The sequence below is a fragment of the Natator depressus genome, chromosome 5 (genome assembly GCF_965152275.1).
Source record: "Natator depressus isolate rNatDep1 chromosome 5, rNatDep2.hap1, whole genome shotgun sequence".
Lineage (NCBI taxonomy): Eukaryota > Metazoa > Chordata > Testudines > Cheloniidae > Natator > Natator depressus.
In genome coordinates, this window is record NC_134238.1 from 29,644,165 (window position 1) to 29,667,786 (window position 23,622).

Below are 23,622 nucleotides of genomic sequence, written 5' to 3' on the forward strand. Positions count from 1 at the left end.
TGTTTGCTTTGGAGTTTTTTTTTATATTCTAGTCTCTTGTAATAGTGGTCTCCTTGCTTTATTCACATTGCTATGTACCCTTTTAAGAGACAGTTGCCCTATGCAATCCTTGTGTGTAAGGTAGGAGACAAAGATACCCCTACTTCCGCTTAAGTCGGAAGTTCTGGGCTCTGCTCCCACCTACTATCAACTTAAATACAAACTGTAAGACTGTTTCCCCAATAGTTATACCACTATGAGCTGGCACAGTTAAAATGGCTACTTTGACAGCTAGAGGTAAGCCCCTGTTAGGCCAAGGAAAAACTGAAGTTGCACAGCTTCAGTTTGTATTACTAACAGACAACCAGAACTTAAGTTCAAATGCAGCTTTTCCATCTCTACACTGGCCTGGTAGGGTTTTAAATAGCTCTTTTCATACATTAAAAATGAAGAGGGGTGGTTCAATATTCCTTCATTTGCTTTTATGTAGTAAAGAGGAGCTTGGATTTAAAAAAAAGTAACGGGAAACTGACTGCATCGTAGTCATAGATGGGTGCAGAGCAAGAGGGCAGTCAAGAAAAATTAAGCTATCAAGTCTTTCAAAATACTGAAGGAAAGGGGATGGGAATAGAATTGTTGCAGACTACGGCTGCATTAGAAATGGTTTGGGTTTAAAGAACAGGCTGTACATAATATTGAAATAGACAGTCCTAAAACATGATTCTAAATATTTGTAGGTTCGAGTGTCAGCTAAACAGTCTAATTAATTTTCCTCTTAATATTCCACTATATACCAGAACACCTGCATAGCCTGAGTTCCCTGATCAGTAACCTGTATACTCTCCAGTGTTTGCTGGGTCATTAGATTTGTCCTAATCCATTTAAGAGATGTAGTCCACATCAGTTCAGCACTACACCAACACCGGTTTCAAATATCTCTAAAACTTTATTTACAAAAGCATCTGCTTCAGTGTTAGTGAGGATGGCAAGTTAATTTTTTTGTGCCAGTAGTTCTTGGCCTGTCCATTGCCAGCAATGGACTTTATTCTGTGATAAATTTGTCTTCTGGCGACAAATTAAGTTGCTCTTATGAAACTAAAAACCCAAACACTTGCAAGTATCTTCATGCCTCATTTCTCCATCACTTTCTGTAAAAGCACTTAGACCATTCGTCCACATCAGTTCATATTAAATGAAATTTTAGAAAGTTGACTGTACATGTCCAACAAAAAAAAAAAGTTACCAAATCCTAGTGAGTGACATATGGTGTATTATACAAACACTACGTTACACAAAAATCTGCATTTTGCAACATGTCATTTCTGCAAGTTTATATTAGACAATTAAGTTTTGAAGTGGACAGTAAAATAAAATTAAACAAGAGACTCAGTCCTGTACATTAGAACAATTTAAATATATTTTACAAGTTAGCAAGGCTCTTCATATCTCAGAATGGTCTCCCCACTAGCTTTGGGCATTTAATCCTTGCCTGAGGAACAGCTTTCAGATTGGAAGGATGGAAAAAGGTTTTTGTGTTTTCCTGCAACAGTCTTGTTACAGAAGTACAAGGGGAGTGTGAAACATGAAGCCAATCATGAGTTCAGAGTTAAAAATTGTCATGAAGAAAAATACAGTAAAAGCAAGAGCTAGGAGTCAAGGACGAACTATTATATCTTTTCCCTTTGTGGGTTGTCAGTTTGATAAGCTCCCCATAGTATCTGGAAACTGAGGACTAGAAGTCTGCTCTCTGATCACTCTGACAAAAAAAAAAATTAAAAAAAAAAAGAGTATTAAACCTAAAGGCCTTTTAAAAGGTGCCAGATTGAAAGAATTAGGGAACTAAACCCTTTATTTGACAGATATAGCTTTCTTCCCACTGCCCTGCCAAGAACTGCTCAGTGGAAGGACAATCCAACTTCATTCAGTCCTTGGCCTCTGCTAATGTTGCCAGAACAGTATAGTGGTGAGCTTTAAGGATGTGGATAAAAGCGATGCGATATGGACACTGGGAGTTAGACTGAGACCAAACCTATCTAGTGGTCACAGATTTTTGATCACTTAATACCTATTCCTAACTTATTTTTTTAAGCAGGGAAAGAAATGGGTATATTGTATTTAGAAAACTGACTACTTATTGTCAAGGCACTGGGGACCCCAACATTAAAAACCAAAGTGACTTCAGAAATTGAGAGAGAGAAAATGGCTTTTGGTCAGTTTTTGAGGAGAGGAGGGAACCCGTTCCTCCCTCCTCTGCACCTCCCCCCACCCCCTTTAAAAAAAATTTTACAGCCTATTTTAGAAGGTTTCACTAAAAATTTTGGGAAGTCAAGCAAAATTCCTGTTTTTCTGTGTCCAGTTACCAAGATCTTATAATTGGTACACCCATTCCTGAACCCTTTTTTAAAACAACACGAACATCCAGAGTTATGAAAGCCCACAGAACCTTTGCCTTTTTCTTTTCCAATACATTCATGCTTTAGTGTTATGATACCACATTAAACAAAGCCTCTCAAAGAGTTTAAACAGTTTTCCATGCTCCAATTAGAGTATTTCTGTACAGTGAACCTTAGATAATATTTAATCCCTTTTCCTTTCCCACCACACACCCATTTTTATTAATTTCGCACCTCACAGAGGTATATTAATGCTCTCCATTGGCAACAGAGACAGCAACAGCTTCAGATTCTTTTGTTGCAGGGATTCTTGGCACTTTCTTAGCAGGGCTTGGGATAAGCTGAGGAGGAAAAAAAAAGAGTTTTAGAAAACACAAGTTTCCAGTTCCAGTTTTACTCTTAGATTTTATTGCTTCTTCCTAGACTCCCAGCATTATCTCCCAGACAAAATTCATGCTACACTAGTTAGAAAGTTTGGTTTTAGGTATTCATGTCTGATTGGATGTTTCTGCAGTCTTGGTTTATATACAAACTGACTCCATCTCTCTTGCACCAAAACTTACATTCTGCATTTTTTTTTAAATGTATATCTTTAATTTTTTGGTTCTTATTTTACCTTTTTTTAACAAATTAGATGAAAAGAACTTGTCATCCCCTGGTCCTCCTTTTACAGGGGGTTTGCATAGCACCACCATATAGAAATAATAGATGTAAATAGCAAAACTAACAAAAATACAAAATTTTCACCTCATGAACTATGCTTGAATGGACAACATCAGCTCCTGCTTCCAAAGGCCCATCACCCAGCACTGGACGTCGAGCATAAGTTCTTCTGTGTTTTTCATCCACTCGCATTAGGTACCACGTTCCCTCAAAGAGATCATTCACTGAACACTGCGGAATGTAGTTGGCTATGAGGAAACCAGTAAAATACTGTTACCTGATTGTTGATAGTTAATGTTTATTGTAACATTCTCTGCCCCTTTCCAAATTGCAACAATAGCAGAAGAGCAAGTGTACTAATACCAAAGTCTAGCCTTCACTTCAGCTCAAATTGTGCCATGAATACTTAACTACTGCAGTGCTTGATTGAAATTATGTAAAAACTAGAAAGGTGTGAAAGCCCCGGACTTTGACCCTTAACTGAATTCATGGATTTGATAACAATATCAGGAATTTACTTTGTTAAGCATATTGTAATTTACTTTATATGAAAATGCCTTTACCCAAGTGATGCGTTTCCTGTCTAATCTTCATGTTTTCAGCAAAAACATCCGGTGCAATACACTTTCTTGAGTCAAGTCTTGTTTTCAGATCAGATAGGCTAGCAGTTATTTTATCCAGAGAAGAACCTGGAACACACAAGACCTCCACTAAGTCAATGCTATCATCATACGTAAATGTCAATGCACTAATATTTCAAGAGGACTTTTGTACAAACTGGAAGACTATAGTTGTATTTTAATATGTAATTTTCATGATCTCTGGGACTCAAGATTACATTATTATAGCTTTAGTCATTATAAGTGACAAAAAGTTACAAAGCTACCCTTTTGGGAGTTAGGGCATGGTGAGACAGCATCTTGAATTTTAGTCTTTTTCCAAGGGTACAGAAATACTTCCATCACTATTAGCCAGTCTGTTGCATGTCTGCTTATACTAATGTTTTACTGTAGCCAACTTTTCAGGTGAGCTGTTCAAATGAGAAATGCTATAGTTAAATTAACTTACCTGGTGTGGCATCCTGTGTAACTCTAATGGAGTAGAGTGTAGCAGCAAAACCAGAGCCATAGGAGAACACACCAATTCTTTGTCCTGCTAGCTGCTGTGGGGAGTACCTGTACATCAAGCAACAGTTAAGAAGAATTAAGAGAACTACACTTAAGTGCCAATTTTAAATAACCAAGTGTGATATTTAGCTTCCAGGAAGAAGCCTGCTAAGACCAAAGTTGATTGGATCAGTGCAGCTCACATCTCAACTACAAGCCACAGTTCCTACACATAAAACAAGTAACACAAAGAGTGCTCCTCACTTCTTGTTTTTTCACTTCTCATGGTGAGGCACCTACACATTGCATCGCCTGTATTAAGACTGTATGCGTCTCAGGAAAGGGGTCTTCTCACTTTCCAGTTGAGAAGTGCCACATACATCTACAGCACTATATAATGACCTAGAAAACAAGATTTAGGATTCTGCAGTGCAGCTACCTTCAAACTAATTTAAATGGAATGGGGTTAAATAATGACCAGAACATTACAATCCTCAGGTTATTTGCTTTTTCCATGCCTAAAGCGTATCACCACCTCTAAGAAAACTAGAGAGCCCAGGTTGAGAGAAAGTTGATGCTAAAGAGTGGACTTGCTAGAGTTCCCTTTGGTGCTGTCACAGTCTCAGTGGCTGCACCACAGCTGATGTAGCTGGAACTGTCTGCAAAGAAACAAATGAAGTTGCTCTTTGGGTATGCTTGTTTTGGTGGGGAAGAGAAGGTGTCTTGATTTCTCTCCTCTTAACTTGTTTGGAGGCTGGGAGAGGTGTGTGCTAGTAAATGAGAAATTTAGTCAGTGACTAATTAGTTTGGATAGTAGGAAAGCAGCTATTTCTGGATGCAACTCATGAAAGATGGGCGGATGAAGTATGTGAGACAAGAGTAAATACAAATTAGTTACCGGCGGAGGCTGGTTTCACATTACTAAGTGTGCATGCAGAATCATTTGAGCTGCAACCAGCCTCTAGTAATCATCTAATCAACCCTGCCATAACCTGTGGCAGGTTAAGAAAGGCTTCTGATCCCTAATCCAGCAACCATGTGTGTGTGTTAAGACTGCAACCAGGTGGGGTGGTTGTTTTTTTGTTTTGTTTTTTACAAAGATCTAAAATGTTGTTTTGCTAATCCAAGGCATAGATACTTGATGCACCTATGTTTATTCACCATCAACTGTTAGTATGCGGTCTTGCACAAGATAGCTATCAGGAAAACCCCTTCCCTGGAATGCGTACAGTCTGCTTTCCCACTTCCTTTGCATGACTAATGTATTTAGAGCACTTTGCTAAACTTATGTTCGGGTTTTAAAAAACAAAACAAAAAAGAGATTGCTACCTGAATTTCATCCAAGGGAAAAGATTTTTTTGAAGCTAGTTTGTTTTGGTTACAGTAAGCCTGTTGGGAAAAAGTTATGTTTCTAGAGCTTTTCTAGAGTTAACAGGTCAAGTCACAACTTCTTATTTTGCTGGATTTATACTTACTGTGCTAGAAGAGAAGCAAGGCAGCCATAGACTGAAGGGGTATACATGTTTCCATTTTGATTGGATACAAGTAAAGAAGCTTTGGTTTTCTGATTAAAGAGTTCAGCACTAGCTTTCATAAAGGCCTTTTCCACATCTCTGTCAAAGTAGGTATCCTCCAGTTTTGCATCCCTATTTAAAAAATAGGGAGGTTTAGAAACTGCTGCTACTCACTAAAACAGCTGAAAGGGAGAAGCATATAGGATGCATAGCACATTTTAGATTCCCTTCTTCCTTAGACTAATTAAGTGATAGTAGCAGTTCTCACCTAAAAGCTTCCAAGCCACTATAGATACCATTTTCTGTTTTAGAGTTCTGGTCACTAAGAAAGTCATTCAACAACAGTCGAGCCACAGATTTCTGTACAAGTTTACAGTATGGAGAATGGAAGATCATGAAGCCAAAGTCATTCAAGGTAAACTCTCTGTCACTTCCTTCTGGAAAAGGCAAAAAAAGGCACAGTAAGTTGTAACAATACATGTACAATTGCTCAAATTAGCCACTTTTTTTAAAAAAGCAAGCTATAGTATGGCAGCATCCAGGAGATTACTGTAAAATCTAGCCTTTGCTGGCAAGTTACTAGAAGCACATCAGTTATTTGCATTTCAAAATACAAGGTAATTTCTGGCAATCAAAGAATCTCTTCAGATAACAATTGGCAAGTTGTGCCTGTATCGTCAATTGACGTATGACTGGGGTGCTACATAAAAAAAGCAGAACAGTATTTTGGCACATTGGTAAAATTTAGTAGTGGCAGGAGGTAGTTATTTATCTCCAAAACAGTGTTGCTCAACAAATATGAAACAAAATGCTTATATTTATTCTGAATAATTGTTGAACTATTTAATATAAATCTCAGTGTCACAGGATTAAGGGACCATTAAAAAAGCAAATACACACTCACATCCCGCTAGGCAAGGTACACTGGAGGTATAAGCTAGCCAAAGTCCTGGTGACAATGTTGCTTCCCTGAGGTTTATTTAATATTTCCTTAGGCTGGATATGCGGTTGTACAGATACTGAATTCTCATTATGTGCTCTGGCAAACTGAATTTTAGATTGCCACCAATGCATGTAAACATTTTCAGTAATACATACCTTTTTGCCACTGAGCACGGATTTTGTTGCGGTAGACAAAATAGCAGCGATCTAATGCACTGAGGTAGCACTGAATAGATAGTTTACCATCAACTACAGGATATTCAGATACCATATCTGGCTTATAAAAGTCATAGGCATGTTGCATATGGGTCCCACGCAGTCCTATTTTAAAAAAAAAAATTGCTTAAGAAAATCACTTTATAAGTCAACCTGAATAAGTCACCCCAGGTTAGTGGCATACAGGTAAGATTTGGTGCTGGCCAGACACCTTAGTTCTCTCACATCCATGGTGGTTTGACATACAGCTCCAGATCTCCCACTACCCAGGTGAGAGTGGAAGTGCTGGCAAAACACCAGGATAGATTCACAAAAGGATTTAGGTGCCTTAGTTCCAGTATCAGGCCCCAGTGTGATTCACAAAACTTTCACCTCAGCTGCTGCCAAACCCTCTAGATGTCTAAACTCACTTAGGGCCTGAATTTGTGCAGTAAAAGTTCCCTAGGTGCCTATGTTTCTGTTTGAGCATGTGAACTGCAGCCCACTCTAGACATCTTGACATCTAAGCCCCAGTGCGATTCATGAACTGGGGGGAAAATAGGCATTTCTCCACCTAACTCCCCTGTGGAGCCCAACTCAGCAGGTGTCCTCAGACCTCGCCTACCACATCAGGCCCCTATAAGCAGGCTTACACCAAACAGGCATTGAGGCTAGGGGATGACCTCCCTCATGACTTTTAGCCCAGTTAGGGTACTCACCTGGGTTGTCCCACCTCCACCAGAAGGGGAGAAAAGGGATTTGAATGTGGATCTGGTCCCTCTCAGGTGAGCTCCCTAACCACTGGGCTATTCTGATGTACAACTCCCTCAGTCTCTCCTACTGAAGGTATTCCACGGAGGATAAATAATTAGAATAATTGCTGTAGACGGACTGAATGCTGGGTCTATCACCTCCCAGGTGAACGCTCTAACCACCAGGCTACAGAGTCATTCTTATACTTAGCTGTTCTCTCTGGCCTAATGACTCTTATTTATCCAAACTGGAACAATTTCAACAGGAGAGACTGAAGGAGGCCCACATCAGAATATCCCAAAATGCAGGAGGTTAGGGCACTCACCTGAGAGGTGAAAGATCCCTGTTCAAATCTCTTCTCCCACGCAGGTGGAGGGGACTTCAACTGGGGGAAAGAGTCTCCACACTCCAGGTGTGTACCTAGACCGCTGAGCTAAGAATCATAGAACTAGAAAGGACCTCGAAAGGTCATCTAATCCAGTCCCTTGCAATCAGGGTAGGACTAAGTATTATCTAGAGACCACCCCTGACAGGTGTTTGTCTAACCTCCTCTTAAAAATCTCCAGTGATGGAGATTCCACAGCCTCCCTAGGCAATTTATTCTAGTGCTTAACCACCCTGACAGTTAGGAAGTTTTTCCTAATGTCGAACCTAAACCTCCCTTGCTGCAATTTAAGCCCATTGCTTCTTGTCCTACCTTCAGAAGTTAAGAAAAACAATTCTTCTCCCTCCTCCTTGTAACAACCTTTTATGTACTTGAAAACTGTTATGTCCCCTCTGTCTTCTCTTTTCCAGACTAAAGAAACCCAATTTTTTCTAATCTTCCCTCACAGGTCATGTTTTCTAGACCTTTAATCATTTTTGTTGCTCTTCTCTGGATTTTCTCCAATTTGTTCACGATTCCTGAAATGTGGTGCCCAGAATTGGACATAATACTCCAGTTGAGGCCTAATCAACAGAGTAGAGCAGAAAAATTACTTTTCGTGTCTGGGTTACCACACTTGTGCTACTACATCCCAGAATGAGGTTTGCTTTTTTTGCAAGTGTTACACTGTTGACTCATATTTAGCTTGTGGTCCATTATGACTCCCAGATCGCTTTCCGCAGCACTCCTTCCTAGGCAATCATTTCCCATGTTGTATGTGTACAACTGAATGTTTCTTCGTAAGTAGAATACTTTGCATTTGTCCGTATTGAATTTCATCCTGTTTACTTCAGACCATTTCTCCAGTTTGTCCAAAGGTGCCTAACCCAGGCTTTGTTAATCCCAGTAATTTTCTAGGCTCCTAGAAGTTGGGTGTGCGGACGCTCAGCATCACTATACTTACATTCCTTCGTGAATCTACCCTATCCTGCCTGTAACAAGTCAATTTTCATCATTTGACAGCCCCCCCCTTGAGAAAACTGCACTAACAGGCACTAGACTAGACAATGCAGCCCTTGTATTTCCACTGGTGAAACTCTGAAGGAAGGCAGGCAGTAACTCCTACTCTACCTGCCAGAAGCAGCAACAGGTCAGTCTAGACCAACAAGATAGACGTTGATCTGGCTCCCTGGAGGCCTGGAATGATAGTAACTACAGTACAGGACATCCTGGAGTTGAGGGTGTTCTGCAGGCCCCGTATATGGTATTCGTTTTAAAATCTTTCCACGAGACTCACCTCTCTCAAAAATTAAAGGAGCATTTGGACCAATTAACATAGCAACAGCACCAGCTCCACCGGTTGGCCTGGCATTTCCAGTGGCATACACAGCTATGTCTCCAGCAACAACAAGCGCATAACGACCTGGAAAAGATAAGAAATAACTATGGAAAGAAGTCCCTGGGAAACTTTATTTTTAGCTTGCAATGTTTAGTTTTTCAGTTTACAGGAAGAGATGGTTACAGGATTGTGCGAGATCTAATCAGCTGACACGTCTCCAAATTTATTTCCGCCTTTTATTTTCATTCCTTGGAGCATTCCAGATTTCCAAGAAAAGATCACTGATAAGTAGGTGTCTCAGAATCACTTTGTAAAGCATATAAAATACATTCTAATTTCACATTTCCACAAGGTGTAACCTAGACGCGTACGCAATCTTGGAAGAATACATTTTCTGTCTAGCACAGGGGCAGGCAAACTTTTTGACCTGAAGGCCACATCGGGTTTTGGAAATTGTATAGAGGGCCGGTTAGGGGAGGCTGCGCCCCTGCCCCCTATCCACCCCCCCTTGCTTCTCGCCCCCTCCCAGGACCCCTTCCCCATCCACCCCCCCCCACACTCCCTGCCCCCTGACCGCCCCATCCAATGCCCCCTCCTTCCTGACTGCCCCCCCAGACCCCTTCCCCATCCACCCCCACCCCAACCACCCTGCCCTCTATCTAACCCCCCCTGCTCCCTGCCCCCTTACTGTGCAGCACAGAGCACCAGTGGCTGGCGGCGCTACAGCCACGCTGCCCAGAGTGTTGCCCGGCTACCCAGAGCATTGCGCTGGTGTAGTGTAGTAAATTGCTCTCCGTAACTGCTACCAGTAGCACATTCCTATGTGAAGCAGTTTAATACACTACACTCGCAGCATGGCGTGCTGAGGCTGTGGGGTAGGAGGAACAGCGGGGGAGGGGCTGAGGGCTAGCCTCCCGGGCCAGGAGCTCAGGGTCCAGACAAGAGGGTCCCGCGGGCTGTAGTTTGCCCACCTCAGGTTTCCTGGGAAATATGCCAGACCAATCTCAAGTCCAGTGTCTGTTTTACTTAGCTTTTTTTAACTACAGAAAAGGAAATCTTATATCTTATAAAGTATGTTTAGAAAGCTTAGTATCCAAGCACAATGTTATGTGCTTGGTATTTAAGGTGGTTACTAGGAAGACTACTGGACAAAGATGTAAGATGTAGCTTTCAAACAAACAGACACCAAACTTACCATCCCAAGAACTGGACTCAACCCAGTTAACGGCATTAAAGATAGCAGCAGTGCCTCCATAGCATGCATTTGTTGTGTCAATCCCTTCTACATCTGTATTACCAGAATCCTCAAAGAGCTGCATCAGGACAGTCTTTACAGATTTTGACTTGTCAATGATTGTCTCTGTTCCAACTTCTAATCTCCCAATGCAATCATAGGAGAGACTGTTCCTCTCCATAAGCTTCTGTACCACAGTCAAGCAGAGTGAGTTGATATCCTCTCTATCCGAGCAGAATCCCATCTTCGATTGACCCAAGCCAATGGTGTACTTCCCAGCATCCACACCATCAAACGTTTCCAATTCTGTCTGGTCAACATACTGAGAAGGAAAATAGATCTCCAGGGCAACAATTCCCACATCTTTTGGCCAACAGGCTTCAGCATTCACAGGAAGAGACCCAGGCATTGTTGTAGAGCTTGGAGGAGGAGAAAAAAAACAAACAAACAACACACACCAAAGCTTATTTGGAAACATTCGCTTTAATAAGTAATTGTGCAGTAGACTTCTAATTTCCTACAAACTCCTTGAAAAACTATTTCCCACATATTCTATCCAATGCTGTTTGCTATGGCATGTCCTACCTGCTCATACCAATATGGAGTACTCATCTTCATTAGAGGTGCACTTCACAAACATGCTTAACTCCCCAATAGATATTATCTTTTTTTTTTTTAAAGTGTAACTAATTTTAAATTTAAGGGGAAAAAAAAATCAATGTTTCTATTTATGTACTGCTATTTATTTATTTTCTTCCCATTTTATTAGTGGATGCTTTGTACTTATTTCTTTGATTTTGTAATTGTCAGTAGAATTTCTGGTTTAACACCACTAAGAATTTTCGTAATTATTAAAAATACAAATTTTGTCCCTGAGGATGCAAACACTTATGCATATTAATAAGCCCACTGAAGTCAACTGGATGATTCATGCAAGGATGAGTCTACCAACAGAAGGTGGGTACCAAGTAGAGGTCTGCCAGATAACATTCACTTCTGAGCCATGGAAGCAGAAATTGGCTTTTCCTTTCCAGATTTATCTAATATTCAGGAAGGGAATCTAGCATCTGCCTTCCAGATTTGAACACCCTCAAAATTCAGGAGTGCTCAAGCTCAGTTTAGGCTGCTACTTCATTTCTCCCAAATCAAATATACTTATCCATTGTAATTTGCTGTAGAAAAATTAGGATAAAATTGAGCAACAAATGCTGGCATCTTCCCAGTGCTAACTAGGGCTGGAATTGCTTTTTTTTTTAGTTTTGTTTAAAAAGAAGACATATTTGCATTGGCAAATTCCCCACAGAAACAAAGAGTGGAATAAAAGAACAACAGAGACACCTCAACTTTTCCTCATTTATGTAGGACAGTTTTATAATATGGATCCAGATATCCTCCAATCACACAAGCTGAAAATGGTTCTGCTTTACTTCAATTTTGTAACCATGCGGGAACTAGTCCGGTCTGTGTTCTGTGCACAACCAAAATTCCTACTGAATTCAGAAGTACTTTGCTTTTGTGACCATACTACCTGATATTTTCAGCCCTTGTAAGCTAAGCAGGTTTACATTTAGTAATTGGGTGAAAAAGTTAGGTGTAGGAGACGTTACTTATTCACTAGGTAATGTGAGACCTAAGATAAATCTGTGGGGAGTTTCCCCTGATCACTATGAAAGTTCTACTCACTGTGAACAATGGTAAACCCACATGGGTGTACAGCTCAATGAGAAAAACTGGGGGCTGAGGAAACTGTGTATGGCAACGCATATAGTCATGCAGAGATATCTGACCAAAATGAAAAGTGTCTCTGAGATTCAGTACCGGGTATACTATGGCACCAATGGCACTGCCACACCAGGCCCACATTCGGAGCCCACAATGACTACATGGGGGCCCACAAAATATGTTTGACATCGGAGCCCCAGAAGGTTAATCCGGCTCTGCCCATAGGGCAACTACTACATGTAGAAACCTAGATTTGACTTCAAAAATTAAGTAAACATGATACAGAATGTAATGATGCCGGCATTCTAATTTGTCTACTCAGGAGCAGAAATCCTTTCAGTTAGTCACCTCCTGAAGAATGCAAATCAGGGGATCTTTGCAGTACTGATGCCACCTTTATTGTTGAAAGTGTTTCCCTGTTAAATTAACAAAACAAAATAGTGCGCTGCAGTGACAATAGGAACCAACGTTTAATTTGCCTCCTCTATAAATGCCCCACTATTAATAAATAATTCATACCTAGCTCTTTTATAGCACTTTTTATCACTAGCTCTCAGAGCGTTTTACAAGAGGACTTAGTGTCATTATCCCTATTTTACAGAAAGAAAAGGAGTACTTGTGGCACCTTAGAGATTAACAAATTTATTTGAGCATAAGCTTCGTGAGCTACAGCTCACTTCATCGGATGCATTCAGTGGAAAATACATATACATAGAAAAACATGAAACAATGGGTGTTACCATACACACTGTAACAAGAGTGATCGCTTCTGTAGTGATAATCAAGGTGGGCCATTTCCAGCAGTTCCTCAGACGTTCTTGTCAACGGCTGGAAATGGCCCACCTTGATTATCACTACAAAAGGTCCCCGGTCCCCCCTCCCCCTGCTCTCCTGCTGGTAATAGCTCACCTTAAGTGATCACTTTCTCCTTACAGTGCGTATGGTAACACCCATTGTTTCATGTTCTCTGTGTATATAAATCTCCCCGCTGTATTTTCCACTGAATGCATCCGATGAAGTGAGCTGTAGCACATGAAAGCTTATGCTCAAATAAATTGGTTAGTCTCTAAGGCGCCACAAGTCCTCCTTTTCTTTTTGCAAATACAGACTAACACCGCTGCTACTCTGAAACCTACTTTACAGAGAAACTAAGGCAGAGTAGTGGACTTTCTTGCCCAAGGTCATCCAGCCCAGAGTTGCTGAGTCCAAGCACCGCGCTCTGCCCACGAGCCAACATGGCACTCAGACAATCTCGTATCCACCCTTGGGGTCCTTCCGACTCAGGGTTACTTGGATGTCCCAAAACGGAGGCAACTCTCCCCCCCGCACTGCCATCTGCAAAGGGCAGAAAAGAACAACAGCTGCACAGCACCCAGCCTCCCCACCGCCTCACGCTTCGCACCCCCAGCGTCAGGCCGCGCTCCTGCCCCGCAGCCATGCGGCAAAGCCTGCCAAGCCCAGCCGGGGCACCAAGCCACAGCGCTGCTGCGATCAGCCCGGCGCCCGGCTCCGCGCGGCACGGCCCATGCCCGCAGCCCTCCCGGCGAGCGCGAGGCCCAGAGCCGCCGGAGGGGGCCCGCGGTCTGAGACGCCCCCCAGCAGGGCCCGGGGGCTCCTGCGCACCGGGAGCACCCCCGCCTGGGATAGGAATCGGCTCCTCAGCCACCCCCGGGGACTCCCGTCGCCGACCGCCCCCCCTCGCAGCGGCCCCCGCTCGCTTACACGTTACGGAATCCCATAGCCGGCCCCCAGAACGCACCGGGGGCGCAGACCCGAGTGCGCAGGCGCGCATACTACCGTCCCTCTGCGTGTCACCCAAATGCGCGCGCACGCACGCTGTTGCCGCAACCCACGCGGCCGCCCCCAGCTGGCTACTCCCCCCTCTTGGTGCTGTGACGTAGCGCCAGTTTTTGCTGCAGTGTAGACGCCGTCCTGGCCGGCCGGTGCGCGGAGAGCACAGCCCCTGCTCTGTCTTGTGGGTGAGGGACTGTGAGTGCCGGAGCCAGGCGCGCGCCGTGCTGCAGAGCTGCGCTGGGAGCGGGCACGGGCAGGGCCGTGTGGGCGAGAAGACAGACAAGCCCCAGCCCTGCCCGGCACCCTTCCCTTTGTTCGGGGTCCTGGGACTAGAGGGAGACAATAGCAGCCGCCGCAGGGGTGGGTGCGGCACACCAGACGTGGATTGAGTAGCTGTTACCCAACCACAGCTGGTATTTCTGCTGCAGCCTGTGGGTCATCACACCTGAGTCCTGTTGTGAGGTGGGAGGGGATCCCCGGCTAGCTGAGGCTGAAGCTTTCCCAACAGTAGGAGCCAAAGTGGAGGAAGCCTTTTTGTTTTCATGGAAATAGAGACTAGGGATGGAGCCTGTAGTTTCCAATAAAAAGAGTCATCCACAGGAATGACAGACAATAGCACCTGTGGTACGCCCACATGTTGAGTACTAAGTCATTATGCTTGTTTTTCCCTACCCGCCCCCCCCCCCCCCGTTCTTGTTAAACCCTGGATTTGTGCTGGAAATGGCCCACCTTGATTATCATACACATTGTAAGGAGACGGTTTCAGAGTAACAGCCGTGTGAGTCTGTATTCGCAAAAAGAAAAGGATCCAATGAAGTGAGCTGTAGCTCACGAAAGCTCATGCTCAAATAAATTGGTTAGTCTCTAAGGTGCCACAAATACTCCTTTTCTTATTGTAAGGAGAGTGGTCACTTTAGATAAGCTATTACCAGCAGGAGAGTGGGGTGGGATGAGGTATTTTTTCATGCTTTGTGTGTATATAAAAAGATCTTCTACACTTTCCACAGTATGCATCCGATGAAGTGAGCTGTAGCTCATGAAAGCTTATGCTCAAATAAATTAGTTAGTCTCTAAGGTGCCACAAGTACTCCTTTTCTTTTTGCGAATACAGACTAACACGGCTGTTACTCTGAAACATGTTGAATACTGTGTGCAGATGCAGTTACCCCATCTCAAAAAAGATATATTGGAATTGGAAAAGGTTCACAAAAGGACAATGAAAATTATTAGGGGGTATGGAACAGCTTCTACCTGAGGTGAGATTAATAAAACTGGGACTTTTCAACTTGGAAAAGAGATGACTAAGGGGGATATGATAGAGGTCTACAAAATCATGGCTGGTGTGGAGAAACAAAAGCTAGGAGTCACCAAATGAAATTAATAGGCAGCAGGTTTAAAACAAATAAAAAACTTTCTTCACACAATGCACCATCAACCTGTGGAACTCTTTGCCAGAGGCTGCTATGAAGGCCAAGACTACAACAGGGTTCAAAAAAGAACTAGATAAGTTAATGGATGATAGGTCCATCAATGGCTATTAGCCAGGATGGGCAGGGATGGTGTCCCTAGCCTCTTGTTTGCCAGAAGGTAGGAATGGGTGACAGGGGATGGCTCACTTTATTATCTGTTCTGTTCATACCCTCTGAAGCACTTGGCATTGACCCTAGTATAGCCGTTCTTATGTATGTCCAGGACGTAGTGCTATGCTGTGAAGTGCAGTCTGCACCTGGATCCTACAGAAACATGGGGTGTAGATGAGCCATTGCTGCGTGTAGTAGGGGCAAGGATCAGCACGTTTTCCTCCTCCCCTGATTTCATTCCAAAAAGGAAATAGTAGCCTGACCTGAACAGGCTAGGATGTGACAAGGTGATTAGGCACTGTAAAAGTTAGAGGTAGGCTATGTCTATGTTTCTCAAGCTTTTTGATACCAGGGACTGGCTTGCTGCTTTCCTAAACTGTATCAGGGAGATTTCTGGGACCGGCGTTGATCTATAGACCAGGGGTTGAGAAACATTGGGCTAGGTCCTTGACCACCTAAATAAAAAGGTGTGGTTCCTGCTATGAGGCACTGACACTCTCCATTAGACAGAGAGGGCAAGTAGGAATAAACAGGGAGGGGAAAGGCTGAGGTACAACACAGGTTACAACAAGATTTTTGTTTAGCTGAGGTGAATTTATCACACAGTACAGGTAGGTGTTACTACATAAAGGGAAGGCACAGACTTGTCTTTATGAGAAAGTTGCATGGATAGAATCCAGTTTGTTAATTTAAACTTATAGTGCCCCATTTAGGCTTGATCTATACTAGATGGTTAGGGTGACATAAGCTGCTTCACGTTAACCTAGCTGTGGAAGTATCTTCACTTATATTTGGCTCCTGCCCAGGTAAGTGCCTCTCTACACTGCTTTAGAAACTCCACCTCTCCGAGCAGCACAGAATCACAGTCAAGATAATTAGGTCTACGCAATGTCAGTGTAGACGCTGCATTGCTTAAGTCAACTGTTACTGGCCTGCAGGAGCCATCCTACAATGGCCCCCACTGACAATACAATTGATACAAGCACTCCTGGTGAGGGCATGCACTGTGGACACAAAGAGCTACACGTGCACACACAGAAGCAATTTAATAACTGTGGTGGCTGTATGCCAACATAAGTTAGGTTGACACAATTTTGTCGTGTAGATATGGCCTTTGGCCATGATCCTGCAACCATTTATACAGGTTCTTATTTTATTTATACAGGTTCTTACTACTTAATTTGAATAGTCCCTTTTAAGTCAATAGTTCTACTGGAAGTATGTGTTTGCAGCACTGGAGTTTTAGTTTAGAGTAAGAGTGCTTTGTGGTCTTGTTATACATAGACTGGGAGCAGGTTGAGTTAAATGACAAAACACAACACAAAGAGACTACTCAAACCAAAACAGGAGTGACCACAGAGGGATTTAGAGAAAAAAGGAAACGGAGTACTTGTGACACCTTAGAGACTAACAAATTTATTAGAGCATAAGCTTTCGTGAGCTACAGCTCACTTCATTGGATGCATCGATGAAGTGAACTGTAGCTCACGAAAGCTTATGCTCGAATAAATTTGTTAGACTAAGGTGCCACAAGTACTCAGTTTCTTTTTATGGATACAGACTAACACAGCTGCTACTCTGAAACTGGATTTAGAGAAGTTACACTAGTTCAGTTTGCCCATTTCGTTGCTACCTAAAAGACATAAATACTCAGATGCATTTATTACTTTGTAAACATGAAGCCAGAGGTTTGTTACTTAAGAACTGGTTGGTTTTATGATTAGAAGCAACTGCATAAGGATACCTGGAAAAGAAAGTATCACTTTAAAATAACTTTGCCCTGATGCACTAAGTAGTACCAAGTGTTTAATCGTGTTGTTTTCCACCTGCTAAGTTTGCTTGGCATGCATTTTGGGAGCACTAAAATAGTTATAACTTTTATGTAAGTTGCTAATCAGTCTAAATTACTCAAGTTTTATTCAACAGGTTTAAAATTAGTTTGTCAGTAGTTCAGATATTGTTCCTTTAGCTTATCCTTGAAGTGCTTGCTAGTACTGCAGTAAACTCAGGTTTATATTTCTGAGTCCCAGCGAAGTGAAATGGGACACTGGCTTCATCTCAGTGAAAGATTAAGTCACAATAGTGTCCCCTAGTCTGAAACATGCCAATTAATATTTATGCTATAAGAATGCAAAGCAGAAGTGGGTTGCATAAACTAATAAAAATCACTGTTTTTGTAGTATATCTAATCTGACAAACCCCAAATTGAAATCAATCATTAATTAGGCTGTCTATCAGAACAGATTCTGAATGGATAGAGCTGACAAGCAAACTGGTTCTAGCCCATCCTCTAGTCAACTGAGGATGGCTTAAACATTGGTTTGATTGAAACCTGCCACATAACAAAATGCCGTTTCCTCAGTTGTAACACTGAGTAGGAACAAGACTCCCTGAATAGGAAGTGTCAGTGGTAAAATAAATTTCAGTTGCAAAACTGTTCAAATCAGAAGCAATGCCATGACTATTAACAGTATTGCTCTCCTGCCATCTGAAGTTAGTCTATGTCTTAAGTTATATGGTCATGGATAAAGAGCATTTAAAGACAAAAAACATTATACACAAGATGGAGTTCAAATAACTCCCATTGTTGTAGTTTAAGTTATCAAGATAGAAAAACAATCTTCAGCTAAAATGCTGTTTCATGTCAAAGACAAGAATATTTTAATACCAGAGTTGTTGCTATAACAATACCAAGAAAGCCTGCACATCTCAGATGATTGAAAGGTCATTAATCCAGCTTTCACTTCTGTTCAAATCCAACGTACATTGATTGTGATCAAAAAGTCTTTGCCATCTGACAGGTCTGTAGTGGAAGAAACTGGCAAAACAGTCCATTTCCGGTTGCTGTTGCACAGATCTCCACATCACAACTGGTACCCTTATTGATAATATCAGCAAAGATCATAGGGCAGACTAACTAGTGTGGTTGGCAAGTGGCCTGTGTTTTTCTCTGGATGGGCACAACTGAAAAAAAACAAATCATTTATAGGATAGATGGAGACCAGTGGAAATCTGTACCAGTGAAAAGTCATATCTAGTGTAACCTGCGCTTGTAGCATAGCATCCTGGCCCATGACCCAGACAGTCAACACTTGAAAAAGACCAAAGTATGAGTTATGGAAACTGAGCTACCCTCTAACTCAAGGGTGGGCAAACTTTTTGGCCCAAGGGCCACATCTGGGTATGGAAATTGTATGGCAGGCCATGAAGGTTCACGAAATTGGGAGTTGGAGTGCGGGAGAGGGCTCTAGCTGTGGGTGCAGGCTCTGGGGTGGGGCCAGAAATGAGGAGTTCAGGGTGTGGGAGGGGGCTCCAGGCTGGGGGAGCTGGGGGTGCAGGCTCTGGGGTGGGGTTGGGGTGAGGGTTTTGGGGTGCCAGAGGGCACTCCAGACTGGGACTGAGGGGTTTAGAGGGCAGGAGGGGGGGGGGGATCAGGACTGGGCCGGGGGTTGGGGTGCAGGGCATCAGGGGTGAAGGCTATGGGTGGCGCTTACCTCAAGCAGCTCCCAGAAGCAGCACCATGTCCCTCCTCTGGCTCCTATGCAGAGGCACAGCCAGGCAGCTCTGAGCACTGCCCTGTCCACAGGCACCGCTCCTGCAGCTCCCATTGGCCATGGTTCCTGGCCAATGGGAGCTGCGGGGGCGGCGCTTGGGGCGGGGCAGCGTGCGGAGCCCCCGGCTGCCCCTACAAGAAGGAGCCAGAGTGGGGACATGCCACTTCTCTGGGAGCTGCATGGAGTGAGGCAAGCTCCCGACCCTGCTCCCCTGCTGGAGCGCCAGAGTGGGGCAAGCCCCAGACCCTGCTCCCTGGCGGGAGCTCGAGGGCCAGATTAAAACATCTGGAGTGCCAGATGTGGCCCCCGAGCCATAGTTTGCTCACCCCCACTCTAACTCTTACTACAAGCATTCCCTTCAGGAATGGAATGAGACCCATTAACAGGAAAGTATGGGTTGGGTAAATTATAGTGCTGCTTGTAATGTTCCTATTCTATGGTAGGAAGACTTCAGCTTTCATGAGTGAATGTTCAGCATCTTTCAGACCAGCTTTATTCACAAGGACAGCAATATTAAATTAAGTTTTTTATTAATAGGCCAGAAAGACAAGATGACATAACTCACACCAAAACTGATGCATGTAATAACCCTTAGAACAATTCTAAAACAGGCAGCCAAACGAGTTCTGAGAAAGATTAATGCCATCAGTATCAAAAGGAATTTGTGGCATTGATGATAATTAGTTATGTTCCCTCACACGACCAGAAGGCCTTTTTTAAAGAATCCCTCGGAGGCATAATGTGGCAAACCACAACAGTCCTTGCCTTGGTTGCAAAATGCTACTAGCTCAGTTTTTCCATAATGGGAGAGACATCACATGGTGGCATGCACTGTTTTGTTTTTTAAATTAGAGCAAGCTCCGCTAGTTTGCTTGAGATCATTCTCTAGACTTTTCAGATTATATATTTTTTAAATTTCTTTCTTTCACAGGATAGAGTCTGCTGAAAGCTACAAAACAGAATAAGAATTCATATCTTTGGTTCTTGCAGGCAACACAATTTGTCATTCACTTTTTTCCTTTTATTCCTGAAAATTTTCATAAATAAAAACACAAACTATTATTTTCATTTCTGAAGAAATACTGTTATGATGAATTTGATAATCAGTTAATATGCCCTTTAACTTAATGTAGTTCCTTTCTCCACCTATTTCAAAATACATTTAATCCGTGTGCATTGAATACAGCATGTACTACTAGCCACTGAACAGACCACCAATTGGTATTTCTGCCAAACATATGAAAAAGGTTATCTACAGATATTCAAAGATTTTCAGAAGGCTGCTGCTAGACCATGAAGTGTTCATGAGATGCAGCACTCTTCTGGTTACAGCTCAGGTTTTAGGCAGCAGTATACAGTCATAAAAAGAAATGCAGTGCATGTACTATTTCACATGTCTTTTCAAGCTCAGAATATAATTAGAAAATAACAATTTCTCAGAGAAATATTCTCTCTTCCCATAGCAGGTTTTACATTGCTAATGTAGCAAATACAGGATTTCAGTTATTAAAAAGCCCCTTGCATAGTAACACACAGGCTCAATTCTGTGATTGGGTTTGATCCTGCAAAGAGCTGGTCACTTGCCAGAGTGAGAAGAGAAGAAAGGGAGAGAGAGAGAGAGAGAGACACTTAGTAGCAAGCCTACTACTGTATATGATCAATGGTAAAGAGGGCTGAAGTAAGGAGATGGAAAAAAATTGTTTTGGGGACCTGGAGTTCTGACCACAGTGAAGTGGAGCAATAACAAATGTATTTAATGCACACACAAAGCTAATAGGATAGGAAGAGAGTCAGTGAAATTATCCACTAAGTCATGCCTTGCACTTATGCCGGCTTTTAGTTACCTGGTCAGTTCAGTTCCTGAATCACTGAAGCCAGCTACATTTCTAGAGTTTATGTAGAAAAGACATTTAGGGGGGAAAATAGTTAAGCTACATGTTTTAATGCGACTGAATTTCAGTAGGACAGTGCCTCCCACTCCTTTGCTTTATTTCTTTTTCAAGTCATACAAAATCCCTTCAACTGTCTGCCTCCAAAAGCCCCATACACATGCAGGCAAAATTCCCAGTGACATCAGTGACATCCGATGAAGTGAGCTGTAGCTCATGAAAGCTTATGCTCAAATAAATTTGTTAGTCTCTAAGGTGCCACAAGTACTCCTTTTCTTTTTGCGAATACAGACTAACACGGCTGCTACTCTCTCTGAAACCATTCACACCCAGGTGAATCAAAGATAGTCTATGGGAATCTACAGAGTTTTATCAGCGGAACAGCATTCTGTGGAGGTTCTGGCCGCACAGACACCATGCAGTAAAAGACGGTCCTGTACCTTAAAGTGGCATCCATTGCGAATACTAGGGCAGTGACTGCTGTCCTAGGCGCCCGTACAAGCCTAGCACATTTTGTATAGCACTATAATACACAAAAACCACCACCACAGCCTGGTTGGCATATAGCCCTTATTTTCATAGTATCTTTCTATAGCTGCCTTGTTCCGCTAGTGAGGCATAGTCTAAATCCACGAAGGATACCTGTTACTGACAAGTCCAAGGACGTGTGAACCTATCAGGGTACCTGGGCAGGGCGGGGTCGGGGTGAGCCATTCTGGGCTACCGGCTCCTTGGCAGGCCAAACACGGAGAGCCACCGTTTAATCCAGCCACGGACCCCGCAGCCAAGCGCAGGGCAGCGTCCCCCCGGTGCGATGCAGCGGGGCGCCCCTGGCCAGCCAATCCGGGCGGGCGAGGAGAGGCCACAGGGCGCTGATGGGTGGCCCCCAGGCGCCTGCACCCAGCCCACCACCGCAGCTCCGGGGCCGCTCGCTCCCCTCAGCCCCTGCCCAGCCCGCCGGGGTGCTGGTCTCACTGCAACGCCGGGAAGCCGCCAGCCCCGTCGCACGGAGCGGGACGGGGGCGCGGATGTCGCAGCTCCCCAGCAAGCCCCTGCACGGGTCCCAGCCCCGAGCGGAGCCGGGCATCTCAGTCCCGCCCCCTGCGAGCTGCTGGGGTGGCGGAGGATGCGCCTCTGCCCAGCTCTCACCTGCGCGATGCGACGGACCCGGCTACCCGCTTAATCCTCTCTCTCCCTCAGCCACTGGATGAGGCACGGGAGCAGGAGCGGGCCTTTAAACCAGCTCCGCCGCCCAAGCGGTCGCTTGAAACGTGAGCGGCAGCTCGTCCGCCCAATCAGAGTCCCCCGTCGCAGGGTACCCTTTTTGTCACCACTCCCAACCAGTCAGCGGACCGGGAGGCGGGTGGCGCTGGCGCATGGTGTGAGAACGTGACGCAACCTGGGCAGATTGCTGTTCGCCAATGGGAGCGCGGCTCAGGGAGAAGCCGCCCAATGGGAACTCGGCGCAGAGCCCAGCTGACCAATGGGAGGTGTGCTGCCGACTGCGGGTGAGGGTAGTGTGGCTGCGCGGGTCCGTGGCGCACAGAGGAGGATGTTACCTAGCAACGGGAGTGAGTCTCAGCCCAGGCAGAGGAAAACCAGAGCCTCACGTTCCCTTACGGGGAGAGGCGCGCCTGTGGGCGGTTAGGGGAGCTATGGGAGCTCTAGGATCCCAAAGCAGGGCCCTGGGTGGAGAGAGGCTGCTATGGGGGGATGGAGCTGCCATAAAGGTGGATAGGGTCAGGAGGTGGCAGGCAGGGGGATGGATGGAGGGTCTCGAGGAGATGGATGGGGCACAGGCTTCCTTAGCGAAGGGATGAACCAGGGACTCCCAAAGGTGAGAGGAATAGCAGTGGGTGGGGGAGGAGGCAGGTAGCAAGCATAATTTCTGTGAGTTTAACATTAGGGTCGTTAGGCACCTAAATGCCCTAAATCTTATAGGCACCTGTGTCCCAGTTTGGATCTGCAGAACTCCTGCCAAACCCTGTTTCAGAGTAACAGCCGTGTTAGTCTGTATTCGCAAAAAGAAAAGGAGGACTTGTGGCACCTTAGAGACTAACCAATTTATTTGAGCATGAGCTTTCGTGAGCTACAGCTCACTTCATCGGATGCATACTGTGGAAATTGCAGAATACATTATTATATACACAGACACCATGAAACAATACCTCCTCCCACCCCACTCTCCTGCTGGTAATAGCTTATCTAAAGTGATCATCAAGATGGGCCATTTCCAGCACAAATCCAGGTTTTCTCACCCTCCGCCCCCCCACAGACAAACTCACTCTCTTGCTGGTAATAGCCCATCCAAAGTGACCACTCTCTTCACAATGTGCCCATCTTGATGATCACTTTAGATAAGCTATTACCAGCAGGAGAGTGGGGTGGGAGGAGGTATTGTTTCATGGTGTCTGTGTATATAATAATGTATTCTGCAATTTCCACAGTATTCATCCGATGAAGTGAGCTGTAGCTCACGAAAGCTCATGCTCAAATAAATTGGTTAGTCTCTAAGGTGCCACAAGTCCTCCTTTTCTTTTTGCCAAACCCTGTAGGTACCTAAAAATACTCAGAGCCTAAGTTTTTCAGAGCAGAAGTTCT

At 44.0% G+C, this 23,622-nt stretch overlaps 1 protein-coding gene across 2 annotated transcripts; it reads right to left on the reverse strand.

Moving 5' to 3' along the window:
- Positions 1-1,544: 1,544 nt before the first annotated feature.
- HMGCS1 (3-hydroxy-3-methylglutaryl-CoA synthase 1) lies at positions 1,545-22,320 on the reverse strand. Of its 2 annotated transcripts, none has more exons than XM_074952516.1 (10): positions 22,171-22,320; positions 10,444-10,901; positions 9,207-9,332; positions 6,754-6,918; positions 5,924-6,092; positions 5,617-5,787; positions 4,104-4,210; positions 3,599-3,724; positions 3,120-3,283; positions 1,545-2,713 (listed from the first exon to the last, which is right to left on the reverse strand). In XM_074952516.1, exons 2-10 carry the CDS (start codon positions 10,889-10,891, stop codon positions 2,621-2,623), a joined length of 1,569 nt encoding a protein of 522 aa, XP_074808617.1. In that variant the 5' UTR covers positions 10,892-10,901; positions 22,171-22,320; the 3' UTR covers positions 1,545-2,620. The 2 variants fall into 2 exon arrangements, with proteins under 2 accessions (XP_074808617.1, XP_074808616.1); XM_074952515.1 differs by lacking the exon at positions 22,171-22,320 and adding an exon at positions 13,927-14,001.
- Between the last annotated feature and the right edge of the window lie 1,302 nt (positions 22,321-23,622).